The sequence below is a fragment of the Caretta caretta genome, chromosome 9 (assembly GCF_965140235.1).
Source record: "Caretta caretta isolate rCarCar2 chromosome 9, rCarCar1.hap1, whole genome shotgun sequence".
NCBI lineage: Eukaryota > Metazoa > Chordata > Testudines > Cheloniidae > Caretta > Caretta caretta.
Genome location: NC_134214.1, coordinates 16,714,066 through 16,729,698, shown reverse-complemented (window position 1 = coordinate 16,729,698; position 15,633 = coordinate 16,714,066). Strand labels below are relative to the sequence as shown.

Here is a 15,633-nt window from a genome sequence, read left to right as displayed (position 1 = left end):
GTGCCAGGGAGCTGAACAAGTTTTGGCGAAGGCCAGTTGTGTAAAGGGGCATGTGGAATTGTTGGCCAATCAAGTACAAGTAGTCTGATCTTCATAAGGGATGAATTTCCAAGTCCGCCCCACTAAAACAGCTCCCCACATTCTGCATATCCAATGACAGCCCAATCCTGCAAGCCCTCAGTTCAAACACTTCTTGTTGCCTAGAATTGGCGTTCTGAGAGCTTATATGGTCAGGCCCCAAGTGCCCATCCAAATTACACAGAATCATTTTAGAGCTTTCCCGTATCTCTTTAATGTCACACCTGTGATATGATACTGTTGGCTCTGGAAGGTTACACAAGAGTGGTAGGGCCTGGGGGCATTTTGTCTGACCTGGTGCTGAGACGGCTGGAATGCCTTTGCTGGCATGGGAGAACCACTGCTAAAACCAGAGGTCAACACCTTTCACAGGAAGGAAGTTACCCTTTGCGTCCATAGTCCAAAAGCTAGTACAGATGGGAACACTGTCTTCCCTGAGGGCAGCTTGGCTTCACTCCCACTATGAGCATTAGGAGCCAGTGGCCATTGTGAAAGAGGACAGTTTTGTTTTCCACAGAAGAACATTATCTGTTAACAGAGGCTGAGGAACAATAAGCTTTCAGTTATGAAAAATAACTGACAAATGGCCATTAATCACAAAAAGCAAAAAAGCTTCAAATGTAGCCAGTGTAGGAGACTTCAGTGAGCTTTCACATATTCTTCAAGCTTCCCATATTATTGTTACATTAAGATCACTGAGGACCAAAAAGAGAGAGACCTGAAACATGGTGCTGAACTTTGTAAAGAACTCATTTAAAATTTGTAACTCTAATTAACAGATTTACTTCTAAATTCTTAGAACATTCATTCTGTACTTAGAGTAAGTGTTGTAATTTTAGGAGGGATATGCTGTATTCTTCATATTTAACAAACCAAGTTGTTGCTTTAATTGTGTAACTGCCACCTGTGCTTTCATAATAATTGTAGTACCATGTTTTACTTGAGCAGTTGAACAAGTAAAACATGATGTATAACCATTATTGAGCATTGTGTAGGAAAAGGTATTTAATGTTTTACCAGAAATTACTTTTCTTTGCAAATTCAAAACAGTGTTTTGTTTTTAATCAGTTTGGGATCTGAAATGAATTTGTAATTTTATAAAGCCAGAGCTCTTATAATATGTGCAGCTTTTAAACATTCAGTGTGAACAGAAAACTCTTGAATCTTTAAGTTAAATGCAAGGCACTTGTTCTTGCTATTGGCGTTCTTGTATGTTTCATACGCTTTTTAACTTGAATAGATAATAGTGCTTTTGAAAATGACACTTGGTTTTTCTGAAATGCAGGCTAAGTTGCAAGAACGAGAAACCCTAATCATCCATCCACATATAAAAAATCATTATTCAAAGCTGATTAAAAATGCATGCAATCTGCAAACATAAGACATTAACAGATTACTACATGCCTGAAAGGTTTATGAAACAGATGAGTTAATGGGGCAGGTATTCTGTTTTGCTCTTTGATGGCTTTAAAAATCATAATCCTTCTTTGAGGTAAGCCAATGAAAAGACAACATTCAAGGAAGATTGTGCCAGTACGAGTATGTATCAATAGGAGTGATGACTTCTTAAGATGACTAGATTTGAGGTTTCAATTATTCCACTAGAGTTGCCACATGGAATGATGAGAGATTCTTTTATGCATTAGTTGTAGGCATCATAGATATACTGCCATTCATAAATACCCCCCCCACACACAACTCATTGATTTCAGTGGGAGCAGGACTGGACCTATGTTTATAGTATATGATCTAGCGGATAAGGTACTGGAGTGGGATACAAGACCTGGCTTTGCCACTGGCTTTCTCGGTGATCTTAGGAAATTACTTCACTGCTCTGTGCTTCAGTTTCTCTGTGCATAAAATGAGGCACATGATATATTTACCACCTTTATATGGGGCTCTGAAACCAGTGGAGGAAAAGAATTAACTTTCTATTCTGATTTTGTGCCTCTACCTTCTACTGGATAGAATTGGAACTGATCAAGCATGTATCTCAAGCCAGAGGGCAACCTCGGGCTTTTGAGGTAGAATCCTGTGCATTGAAGCAGAAGGGTCTGAGATCTAACTCTGGTGGTCTGGCAGCAGACTGGAAATGTCAAAGTCCTGATTGGGTTCATACAGAATGTCAGCTCTAGTAGGTGGATGAGGCAGCATTAGTGTGATCTGTTGGCTATTGCCAACCGCAAGAGATCAAAAAACATGAGTCAGGCCCCCTAAAGTCATGATTTAGCCCAAAGAATCAAGAATTTTTGTAAAGATCATACTTTTGGTCATTTGATTAGACTTTTTTAACCCCCCCCCCATCCTCAGCATCTGTGTGACAATTAGTATTGCAGCATGGTCCCCTCTCCCTTTGTAGGCTGGGTATGGCAGTTCTAGAGGCTCTTCGTCCCCCTCTGCCCCATCCCAGGCAGATGTGGGAGGGGGGAGGAGCAGCTGAGCTGTCCTGTTCCTCAGAGGAGGGGCAGGAGCAGAGCTGCACTGGGCTCTTTGCTCCTTCCCCCTGTGAGAATGGTGAGCGAAGGGGAGCTGCCTGCTGGCTTCCAGCAAGGCTGAACTTATGAGATGCTCCACGCCCATCGCCAGAAGAGCTCCAGCACCCTCTGAAACCCTGTTACTCATGGAAAAAATCACAACAGTTGGTAATACTGTGAGTCACCCGACGCACAAATGGGCGTTGGCAGCCAAGTGGCTCATATGTTCGACCATATCTGAAATATATGAAAAATGATGGGGACCCCAATATATGCATGACTCCAAACACACTCTTCTTGCCACTCGAATGTAGGGTGTGAGCACTGGCAGTTCCAGAGGAAGTGGAACTAGTGCCCAGGGGAACCTTTGTAGTGGTGGCTGGAGTGGGGGGAACCAATTAAAATCTGCTGTGCTCCAGAAGAGGCTGCCTGCAATGGCTGATGTTTAAGGAGTGGCATGACTGGGGACCATCTAATAAAATGGTTTCTAATAAGCTTCTTAAGAGAAGTGCTGTGCAAAAGTCCTTAACACCCACATCTGTTCTTTCCACTAGGAAAGAGCAACTATAAAAAACGTGCTCCTCTACAGGTTGTCCTGCCCCCTTCCACTGATGCCATGGGAGATGATGTGTCGGTAGGCTTTCCTGCTGGCTCCCTCAGCAGATGGAGGGGGTGGGTTGGCCAACTCCAGAAGATCTTGGCAGGAAAGGATTCAAGCCATAGGCAACCCAGAAGACAGCAACAGGTAAGCGAAAGTCTCTGGGGCTTGGCGAGAAGATCAGGAGGGGAAGAAAAGGATGAGGAAGCGAAATCAGGGGATGTCATCAGGTTTGTTAGGAATTATTGGGGTTCTTATCCCTCTAAGTCTCCCTCCCTGCTAAATCTCCCAGTGACTGTAAAGAGCTGAGAAGTCAAGTGACCCAAACATGCTACTTCAGCTTTGCAAAATCTATTGCAGGCAGAAGTGTTTTACATAGGAGCTGGGTCTGCCAGTTAAACATTGTGCAGTGTTGTCCTTCCCCCAATGTAAATCAAGAGTAACACTTCTGAAGCTAGTTGAATTACACTGGTGCAAAAATGGTGTATAAGGAGATTGGTTCCCCAACTTCCCCTAGTAGTGTTCTCTCATTGCGCAGGAGGTCATGAATGTTGTGTTTAGAAGCATTCTATCAGGACAACTTAAGCTGAACACTTCAGTTTTGTAAAATCCAGGTCTCATAACCTAATTTCTACAAATACATTAATGATTTTTCAGTTTGTTTTTTTTATTGTACTTAACCTAGACATTGCAACATCTTTCTAATGCAGGAGAGCCAGAAAGTGAAACTGACTAGAAACAAAAATCCTTTTAGATCATGTGTTCCATAAATATACTCAACAAGAGAGGATCACTTATGCCCCAGTCCTCCAGACAGTTGGCATGTGGTTAACTTTACTTGCGTTAATAGCCCCACTGAATTCAATAGGACTCTTAACTGATTCCCAAGTGTAAGCATTTGCAGGATTGGAGCCTCGTTGTTTGGCTTTTTGTAAATCAAAACAAAATTACTCTGTTACTAAAATAAAAATTGCTCTTTGCAAAACACCTCCCTGAAAGCAACCTAGTATCTCCATTAGATGCTGTTTCCCTTCTTATTGCTAAACAAGGTTCTGAGGGTTCCCAGTACTGGTGGATTAAAGACTTTCCACAAATCCAATTATTTTGCTCCTAAGCCATTTTGTGTACATGGCAGGAATACAGTACTTTGTTTAGTGACATAGGAAACATTCATGCAGACAAAGCCTTGCTCCAAATTTGTAAATGCTCCAAATGTTTGCAAACAGAAGATACGGTACATCTCCCTGCAATATTTCTTTGAATTCTGAATTACATTTTTTTCCAATGGGGAGTGATTGCTGGCTTTCTACAGAAAACCTACCCACAAAACAACTGGTTGGGAGAACAATCTTTTTCACAGAAGACCATTTTTCTTCCAGACATTTTTTCTTTTCCCCTTGAATCTCAGCTGTAGCTTGTAATTAGTATAACAATCATTACACTGGTATAATTATATGGTTACTGATATTATTCAGGAGCAAATAAATACAGCTGAGTGGTTCTGGTTTTCAGCAGACAGGCTATTTAAATAAATTGTATAGCTTTATTTTAAACCTCCATTCTTTGACTTCTTGTTTGGGCTAAACCTTACATGAGGCAGCCAGCAGCTTCACATTGAGCATCAGAGGTACCTAGTCTTGCAGTAAACAGTGGCTCAGGGTGGATCTGAGTGCCTTGAGTAACAGATAGCATCCTGCTTTGAGATGTTGAGGACAGGATGTGTCTGGCACAGGTGACTTACTGCTTTTCAGCACAGAATGCCTCAGGGATGGGCTGTCTCAGGACTCAGCTAAGGTGCTATCCTGCTTCTGAGTTGGAGCTGTTTGACACACTGCTTCTGTTGCTAGCTATTCTATGTGGCTGCTGGAAACAAACACGTGTTTAGCTGGCTTGTGGGCTAGACAAGTAGATGATGCTCATGGATCCTGCTGCCTTTGAAATGTGTTGTCCTCCTTCCTTGCTTTCATATGGGGGATGGCCTGAGTCAAACAGTCATTCAGATCTAAGCACTCTGAAGAAGTCACCTTGAAATACAGCCTAGCATCCTCAACCTGAAGAATGTCGGGATTTACTGTACAGCTTCCTGGGTGGTTGGGATATGTTTATAAGCTATAAGTGAGGACACAGGGATAGCCACTCATCATGATTTACAAGGGGCGGCTGAGGGAACTGGGGTTATTTAGTCTGCAGAAGAGAAGAGTGAGGGGGGATTTGATAGCAGCCTTCAACTACCTGAAAGAGATTCCAAAGAGGATGGAGCTCTGCTGTTCTCCGTGGTGGCAGATGACAGAACAAGGAGCAATGGTCTCAAGTTGCAGTGGGGGAGGTCTAGGTTGGATATTAGGAAACACTATTTCACTAGGAGTGTGGTGAAGCACTGGAATGGGTTACCTAGGAAGGTGGTGGAACCTCCATCCTTAGAGGTTAAGGCCCGGCTTGACAAAGCCTTGGCTGGGATGATTTAGTTGGTGTTGGTCCCGCTTTGAGCAGGCGGTTGGACTAGATGACCTCCTGAGGTCTCTTCCAACTCTAATATTCTATGATCAGCTATCCCACCACTCTGCATGACAAAAGATGCATCATAACTGAGACTTACCTGATTTTAACTGGTATGGATGCTGAGAGCTGAATGCTCAAAAGGAATTAGGCTCCTAATTTCTATTTAAAGTTCAGAACCTTGCTTATTAGAAGGTGGTAGCCTCTATTGGCGCTAGTTAAGGGGGGTGTGCACACACTTTCTGGTGGTGTCCATACTAGCAGATTTTATATACACATGAATCCCGTAGAACCTATTACTGGTTCAGCAGATCCCATGTTAACATTGGTGAGAGCCCTAGGAGTAGAAGAGGTTCCTGGGCTTCCATGAGACAGTGGCAAAAAATCTACGCCCTGTGTATACACCAGTATTTATCTGGTTGCTGCCCTCAGTGCAACTGTACTATTGCTGATGGTGGCTGTGATGTTAGCACTAATTTTTCCAGTGTACAGAAAGCCTAAGACAAACTCGTTAGCTCTGAGGCCAGGCGCTGACTACTTTTGATATGAAGAAAGCGATGTTTTGGACAATGCTGGACACGTGAACGCTTTTAGAACTTCTGCTTTTGCTCACCTGACAGTTACTCCTCTTGACAAATGGGAAGACCAGCCACAGACACTGATGGTTCAGTATGAATTTATTACCAGCAGCGATGGAGGAAGCACTGAAGTATTTATGCTACCATATTTGTTTTGTAATTGGTATGTCTTTTAGCAAGCAAGTGCAATCCTGGTACATATGGCTGGCTATACACTTAAATCCTGCTGTAAGGATCCATTCGAGCAACTCCTAACTTACTCCTATCCAAATGGTCACTGCACTCTGATTCCCAAGAGGGAACTCTATAAATAAGAAATGCATCGAAGAGATCTCCATCCTGCAAAGACAGGACAAGTGTTGCTAGGCATATTAATACCAATGCAGATCCGTCAGATAACTGGCTCTAACAGCTGCAGGTAAAGCATGATACAGCCTAAGTGGCACTCGGAAGTATGAAACTCTTCCTTACTTCTGAATGCAGCAGAGTACCCAGCTGTGTTGAGCCAACACTGGCTGTTAGAAGTCTTTGCATGATGCAACTTTATGATGGGTTTGCTTTTATGGGGGTATTGGGTAGGAACCTGCATAGTGGAGGAAAGACTTTAATATGGCACAGTGACTGCAGATACAATTAAATCTCACTCAGTTTTTTAAAAACTAAGGCCTTAAAAAACAAAGCAAAAAAACCCCAATTATTCTCCAAGTGCAACTGAACTCTGAGCTAAATTCTACTCTCCCTTATATTCTTCACTCAAGTTCACAGGAGTTACACCAGTGTAACAGAGAGAAGTTTCACCCTACATTGTAAGGTGTTCCTAGAACCACCAGAGAGGAATAACAGACCTGGGTTCTGGCTTCTTAGCGTCATTAGAACCAAGTTCTACTCTGTCCCTCTGGTTTAAATCCACAGTAACACAGGTGGTGGTACATTTACTTCTAATGTACTTACCAGTCAGTGTGGGGTCGTCTTTTGTATAAGCAAAAGGCTGAACCATTTGCTCTAGCAGGCTTTGCAAACTAAGGGGTTGTCTACACTAGGGATTGTTGCACAAGTGCCGCTGCACTAATATAGATGCCTAGTGTAGGTGCGCTGCATTGATGAAAAATAGGCCTTGCAGGGGTGCGATTTATTTTAGTGAGGGAGAACCTGCACCTTTTGTCGCAGGACTGGCTTGTAACTTGAGTTACTGTTGGTTATAGGAAGCCATTTAGCATCTGTTGGAAACAAATACACTCAAAACCCAGCAGGGAGCAGCCTGCTGACTAGAGGATGAAATACTAGAATCATAGAATTTCATTGCTGAGCCAGCTGATCCACTTCACTAGCACATACCATATTTGGGAAGTGCCTTGAGGTCCCTGGATAATACTGCTATATATGGGCAAAATATTACTACTATTTATCTGTCACCCATGAACATTAGGAGTTCTGCTAGATGGGACTGGGTTCAAAACCAAATCAGTCCTCTATCTAGAGAGACCTCAACCAAATCCCTTGTATCTGATCTGACCAGCCTCCGCCTTTGGAAAAGTTCAGATTCTACCACTTTGAAGCTGAACCAATGACTTTGTATCAAGTGGAACTACACTGATTATGGAATAATTCAGGAACTTTAGAAGGGCGCTAAAGAAGAGGAAAATCCATGAGATATTTTCAGAGATCCTTCCAGTCCCATGAACAAGAGAGGAAAGCAGAAAATACTGGAGATGAACCATTGGCTGTATGACTGGCATAAAGCAGAAGGTTTCGGTTTTGTGGTGCATTAGGCCCTTTTCCAATGGGAGAGAAGGCTTTTTTTTTTTTAAACCTGCACCTTGTAAGTAGGGGGTGGGTAATCTTCTCAGAGGGAGAGTAGCAGGGGCAGCCAGAAGGGTATTAAACTAACAATACCCATGGAGGGTGTGAAGAAGACAAATGCAGTTCAAACTCGGCATGTTCCAGACAAACTGATTCAATGTGACAGAATGTGAAAAGTTTCAGTTGCTTATTCACCACTGCTAGGAGACTTGGTAACAAGCAAGAAGAGTGGACCATTTCACTGAGAAGAAATCTGAGATGACTGGCATTACTTAAACCTGGTGGGACAATTTGCATGATTGAAATGTTAAAATCATTGGTTATAACCAGTCCAGGAAGGATAGAGTGCATACGGGGGGTGAGGTGGGGTTTGGTGGGGGCACTCTGCATTAGAGTACCTCTTCTAGAGTTTCTGATAACTCAAAAGTGCAGGATCTTGAATGCATATGGATCAATGTACTGACTAACAAAGCCCAGGAGGAGTACTGATGGCAGTTTGCTACAGATCATCTAATCAAGCCGGAGAACAGGATAAGTTAGACATCTGTCCATAAGGTGTGGAAAGATACCGTTATTGGGGGGGGCTTCAGTTTAGGAGACATATGCTGGGGCCCTCATATAGCCCATAGTAAAATATCAGGTTTTTAAAAGTATAATTTTCTAGCATAAAAGGTTTTACACCCAACATGAGGTAACTATTTTAGACTTTATGATGGATAAAGATGAATTCATAACTGGATTGGAAGTTAGTGGCTGCTTAAGGACCAGTGATCATGACCTCATGACATTCAATAAGGGCAAAGAGCAGTCAGTTCCAACAGTAATATATTTGGTGCATCAAAAAGGGTTAAAGCAGAGGAAAAATTTCAACAGAAAATGAACAAAAATTGGCAGCTCTTTAAAGAGTTGTAGATGGTCAAAAAGCCACAATTTCTAAATCACAAAGGACAACTTTGGCTTAAACCCTATCTTGATTCAGTAGTGAAGTGAAGGCAGCAATTAGAAAAAAGTAATCTCTATTTTCCCCCTTTGTTATATAGCAGTTGATATAAATTTCAAGTTAAGCATAGAAAGTTGTTAAGGGAAGCTAAAGACATTGGGGGGGGGGGGGGCGGGAGGAATCTATGGTTAGCATGGCTAAGGACAAGAAGAAAGCTTATGTATATTGGTAATAAAAAATCCTAGCAATGGTATAGGCCTTATATTGGATTGAAATGACACAATTAATGATGCAGAAAAGACAGCAGTGTTTAATGTTTCTGTTCTGCATTTGGAAAGAAGCAGGAATGTTGTATTTGTATCATATGAGGATGATGAAGTACATGCCAGTCAACTGGAAACCAAGGAGGGTGTTAGACACCTACATTAAACATTTTAAAATCAACATGTCCAGACAACTTGTGCCAAAGAGTTAGCCAAGAGTTCTGACCTACTGATAACTTTCCCAATATTCCAAGATTTATTCAAAGTTCCAGAAGACTGGAGGAGTGGTAATAGTCAAAAAGGACAAGCAAGATCACCGAGGTAACTATAGCCCATTTAACCTGACCTCAATTCTGGATAAAATAATGGAACAACTGATATTGGATTCAGTTAATAAAGGATAGGAATATAAATAGTTCACTGAAAATTAAACACAAATGTCTGAGTGCAGTACCGTATACATTTAGAGCACTGCTAAATGTTAAGTGAAACCTGAACCAAAATAACCAGCTACATGTACAGCCCTTTCTAGCTTCTTTGCCCTGATGCAGTTTTACTTTCCAAGTTTGTGTTGCTGTTATAAATAACAGAACTGTCAACAATCAAACAAGGAAATGGCTGAAGAGACGATCAAAATATATTCCTATTAAGAGAATGTTTTCCCAGGGCTACAAAGGCAACTCAAGAAGAACAGTAAATATGGCAGACTACATGCAAGTAATATTAAGGTTAAGACATAATCCCCCAGAAAGTTGCAAGATGCTGCACCCTTGTACCTAGGGGAGAAAACCCACTTTGAAGCAAGCATTACTTTCACTCTCCAAATAGACTTATTTCAAGCTCTCCAGGCTTTTAAGTTTACTGTGGCTGAGGCAGCATAATTGAACAAGTCTGAAGAAGAAAATGTGGACGTCAGGAAATAATAAAAATGTCAAATTCTAGCTGCTATCTCTGAGAAAAATAGGTAGTAAGCTTGTTGTTTTGTTGTGGTTGGGGGAATTGGAGTCTTGTTTGATCTCAGATAAACATTCAGATCTTCCAAGCAAAAAGCCTGCATTTAATAATGTCTAGTTTTATATTTGTTCTGGAATCCCACCATTTATTTATTTATTTGGTCTCCGCTTTCCATTTTTAAGGGAAGGAGAAATGCTAACTTCCAGAAAGCACTGCACTTGAATGGAAAGTTTTTATTCACGTTAGTATCTTGTAACTTTTTGTCAGCAGACAGGGAGATAATAGAAATGAAATCTGCATTGATGGTATATGTGAAATGAGATGGCTGACTTCAGTGCAGTTTCTAGTGGGACAGAGTCACAAATATCTTCACAGCAAAGGGCCTTAAGGCTAGACTTTCAAAAGAGGTCAGCAGGGTGGGTGCTGAGCTCTTGAAAAATCTAGCTTCAACTATGGATATAAGGCAGCGGTGGGCAAACTATGGGCTGCAGGCCACATCTGGCCCATGGGACCATCTTGCCTGGCCCTTGGCCTCCTGGCTGGGGAGGCTAGCCCCTGGCCCCTCCTCTGCTGTCCCCCCTTCCCCACAGCCACGCCATGGCATGGGCAGCATGGCTGGCTCTGGCCAGGCAGTGCGGCTGCCAGTCCTGCTGCTCTGAGTGACATGGTAAGGGGGCAGGGAGTGGGGGGATTGGATAATGGGCAGAGGGTTCCAGGGGGCGGTCAGGGAGCAGGGGACGGTTGGATGGGGCAGAGGTTCTGGGTGGTGGTGGTCAGGGGACTGGGAACAGGGTGGTTGGATAGATGTGGGAGTCCCAGGGGGCCTGGCAGGGGTGTGGATAGGTGTCGGGACAGTCACGATTAGGGGTGGAGGGTCCCAGGAGGTGACATTCAGGGGACAAGGATCAGGGTGGGGTTGGATGGGTCGGGGGCTCCGAGGGGGGCAGTCAGGGGGTAGGAAATGGGAGCGGGTGGATGGGGGTGGGGGCCAGACTGTTTGGGGAGGCACAGCCTTCCCTACCCGGCCCTCCATACAGTTTCACAACCCCGATGTGGCCCTCGAACCAAAAAGTTTGCCCACCCCGATAGAAGGCATTTGAAAATCTGTTCCCTACAGGGCCTGCTTGTTAGTCTCAGTATTAAGGCCAAGGAATGGATGAAGTATGAAAACTAAGGTAAGTGCCCTTTTTCAGGGGTAGTGCTGGTTAGGACTGATATACATTGGCAGACACAGTGATGGGGGATATTGCAGGAAGTACCCATGCGGCTGTCCTTCAGTGTTCAGGCCTGCCAAGCTGACACCCTTCACAAACAGTAAATCCACACTCACAATTTAATACTGATATTGTTGTTACATTTCCATGACCAATAAGAGTTCAATTTGTGGTTCTTATTTTGGGGGTGGGGTGGGGTATGTGCATGTGTCCACAACACTCCCCCCTGCAAGATGGAATTGTATCTGCTAAGTGTGCATAATTGTTGCCTGCTTGAGTTAGACTCCCAAGGGGGACTTAAGTATTGCAATGCCTAGCTTTTAGGTACCCAACGCTTGTTGGCATTCATCACCCCAAGTTAGGCACCCAGGCTCTCCGTATGCTCTGTGTGTCTAAAAAAGAGACTCTCCAAAGCTAGCATGCTGAGTATGGTTAGCTTGGGCAGCTCCCCAAAGAAATACTGAGAGAGGTGCAGCCAAAGCCCCACTCCTGAAAAGGATTTAGTCTCCTCCATCTGGCCCAAATTTAGATGCTATCTCTAGTCAGGGTTCACAGCTGTGAGTCCTCCTCTAGAGCTAGACATGGAAGTAAGGCTGTAGAGGCCTGTGAGTTCAAGTGTAATTTACATACCCTGGTGTAAATCAGCAGTAAATCTGTTATTGTGGATTTTAACCAGGGTGACAGAGTAAAACTTTGCTGTAATGTTAAGAAACCAGAACTCAAATCTGCTACTCCTCTATGATGGTTCCAGGAATACCTGACAACATAGGGTGAAGTTCTCTCTCTAACATTGGTGTAATACCCGTGGCCTCCAGTGGGAGCTGCTGTCTTATAAGGAAGAGGAAAACTTAGCTCAATGTGTAGTTGTAATGGAAGAGAATAAAGCTATTACTATATTTTCTAAGGCTTTAGTTTTAAAACCTCAGTGAGATCACTTTAATATGACAGTAACTGTTAATACAATAAGCCTTGGCCACTGCTTGCCATTTTTAACGCAACACCCATATAAAAACAAACCCATCAATATCCGATTCTGCTATTTAATGCAGAGACTTCTCTTAACAGCAAGTGTTAAAACATCTTTACAGTTCAGTGGTAGTGAACAGACAAGGACAAATGCCAAAAATAATGAGATCATGTGGAAAGCACAGATCAATCCATATACTTGGCTGGATTCATTTACTTCATTCTCTTCCTCCTTGGAAGTATCCAGCCGCCTTTGGAAGTGTTTAAATGACTTATTACGGGTTTGTTTCTGCTTTGTCATTAGTCGGTGCTTGGTTTATGAATTATGACATGTAAATTCCGGCTGGTCTTTTAAATGTAATGGCTGAGGACTTCAAGTCTACTGTACATACAGGCCACCAGCCACGTATCAAAAGGGAACTAAGGTTGGTCACTACCATCTTATTCAGGATATACCCCAGCAACCTAGAGATTAGATGAGACGGTCTCTTCCTAGCAATTCCCCTAGCTCTTCAGCCACTCTAAAATACTTTCAGCTTGAAAGTCTCTTTTTGTTACAGAAGAAGCCTAAACATAAGGGTTAGTATTTATTTTCATGTGGTTCTTGTCCCACACATGGGGAGACAATGGATGTTTTTGGTCAGATTTTCAGAGGTGTATGCCTAATTTGCATGCATACCTGAGATAAATGGGCATGCAGACACATACCAAACAACCCATAGGCTTGTGCAGTTGCCAAGATGGGCCCACTCTCCTAGCAACTGTACGACAAATGCATGGAAAGGGTTCTTCCCCCACATGAATTCTGACAATCTGGATCTTTATCTCTTGGTGACCTGATCCTACAAGGTGAGATGGATGCCCTCATTTGCCAGTGGCTTCAGTGAGAGTTATCTATGCTCAGCACTTTGCAAGCTTAGACCCTCTGTTAAAAATAATTGCATCCTTAATGTGGAAGGCAAAACATGCACCATTAAATTAGGGGATCAGCTCTCCCTGACTGACTTCAATGGGACTACACACAGGAGTAAGGGTTGCAGGATAAGGTCCTAAGTAGAAGCCACCATTTATTTTTATCTCTTTCAACTGATATGAATGACTCACCTGACAAAATGGAGGCAACTGCTGCAATGATGAAGGAAACAATGACCCCAGGCCCAGCCATCTCCTTAGCAACCAGCCCAGACACTACATACATTCCAGTGCCAACGCAGCTTCCAACTCCGAGGGAAACCAGGTCCATTGTAGTGAGCACCTGGGCCAGCTTGGTCCCATGAGAGGTGGTGGTGCCCGTCCCCTCCAGCATTGACTCCACAGGTTTGGTGCGCAGGATCCTGGAGTGCATGGCGTTCCATGTGGCACCCCACTGGATCCTCCTGGGGTCCAAATAGGAGAAGAAGCTCATTGTAATGGTGTGGTATTGAGACAAGATAGACTTCAGCAGGGTTCAACAACAAACTTCAACAGCATCAACTTCGGCTAATACCAGCCCTTTTCAGAGAAGGTGTAGCACAACTCGAAACCACATTCTTGCATACAAAGCTTAGTTTGCTTTTTGGGTCTGTAAAAGAGAAGAAACATGTACTCGCACTAAAGTTTAGGGGAGCTCCTAGAAAAACGATAGGATCAGCCTTCTCTAGGAGTCAGATTGGGATTCAAGAAATTGTAGTTCAACTGGAAGCTGTGCTATAGATTTCCTCTGTGACCTGGGGAAAGTCATTTAGAGGGGAAATTTCAGAAGTGCTCAGTGTTGGCCTAACTGCTCCCATGGAACTCACTGGGAGTTTTACAATTCACTTTCATGGGAGCAGAGTTAAACCAACACTGAGCATTTCTACAAATCCCGCCCTTAATGCCTCTGTGCTGGTTTCCCTAATTGTAAAATGGGGACAATACTACTCCCTTTATCTGCCCTGTCTATTTAGATTGTACACTCTTACTGTGTATTTGCAAAGCACCTAATGCAATGGGGCATTGATCTCATTTGGGACCTCTAACTACAACTGCAATACACACTAGTCAGTGCCTGAGAATATATTTTGTGGACCGCTGCCTTCCAGTGGATGGAAAAAGAACTGCTCAGCTATGTTTCCTAGATCCAATTCTGCTAATAGAGAGTCTCTCTCTTAGCTCAAGAGGTAGAGGCCTGTGCTTTTGCAGCAGGTGTTTTCATCCATGTAGTCACTGTGAAAATTCCTAGCAGCCACAGAATGGAGCTAAGTGATAACCGAGCATATGTAGCTGGCTATGGATTTGGTACACCATGCACCAGGTGGTGAAGAGGATTAATAAATGCTGCAGCTGAACATTATGATGTTGTGTCTTTGGTCATCTCATGGGGTGCGATTCAATATCGTGTGCTCATGACCCTGTAAGACTGGAGATGGCCAGGAGGTGTCTTTGCTCCACGTATGCCATATTTTATACTGATATATGTGACTGGCTGAAGCTTAGTAATGTGTCTGAGCCTTAAATGGACAGAACATGAGTTTGTTTTCCATAAAATAAAGAACTGCTCCTAGAAATTGGACCGCTATCCAGGCATGAGCATTCTTGCTTGGTCAGCTTCACTCAGATTTGCCTGCTGCGGCATCCTTACTGAGACTAAGAAGAAAATATTTTAAGTGGACACTGCTGGATCAGCTTAGGCCCAAAATTTAAGTTTTGTAAAAACAAGTTTTTACAAAACCCATCACTTAAAAACCTCTTCCTGAAACAGTTTATTTTTTAAAAGTTCTCTTGCAAACCCAAAGATTGCAGCATCCTGCATATGGGACTCTGCAAATGAAACTGAGTATAAACAAAAGTGAAATTAACTAGACTAGTTCTGATGTCCAGCCTGAGAGTAAGCAAAGAGCACCAATGATGGCTAATGACATTTTTAAAACTGCGCAGTGTTGCCAACCCCAGGTGCTCAAAACTCATGAGTCAGGCTTCTAGTTTCTGAGCCTCAGAAACTGCAATTTAAAGCTCTTTCCCACAACTGTGTGTGTAAAAGCTGAGATTCTCATGCAATCTCAATTCTAAAAGCTCAGACTTCCAGAAAAACACCACAAGTCACGAGGCTTATGATAAAATTGTGAGTGTTGGCAACTAGGTTTAGTGATCTAAGGTGTTGTTGGAAATCTTTTTATAAATACGAATTTTAACATGATAGTGTCCTTAAATGTGCTCAGGAGACAAGGCAATTGTGTTTTCTTCTACATATCCAAAATAAACTTTTTCTTTAGACAGCCTATTTAATAACACCACATGGCTTATTTAATAAACAT

General features: G+C 42.9%; 1 protein-coding gene across 2 annotated transcripts in view; it reads right to left on the bottom strand.

Annotated features, from left to right (window-relative positions):
• Positions 1-15,633, bottom strand: part of SLC7A14 (solute carrier family 7 member 14) — a 64,682-nt gene that overhangs the window by 25,729 nt on the left and 23,320 nt on the right. For both annotated transcript variants that reach the window (XM_048863427.2, XM_048863426.2), the window contains exon 2: positions 13,466-13,922. In XM_048863427.2, the coding sequence (XP_048719384.1) occupies positions 13,466-13,766 (301 nt within the window). In that variant the 5' untranslated portion in view covers positions 13,767-13,922. The remainder of the gene's footprint in view (positions 1-13,465; positions 13,923-15,633) is intronic.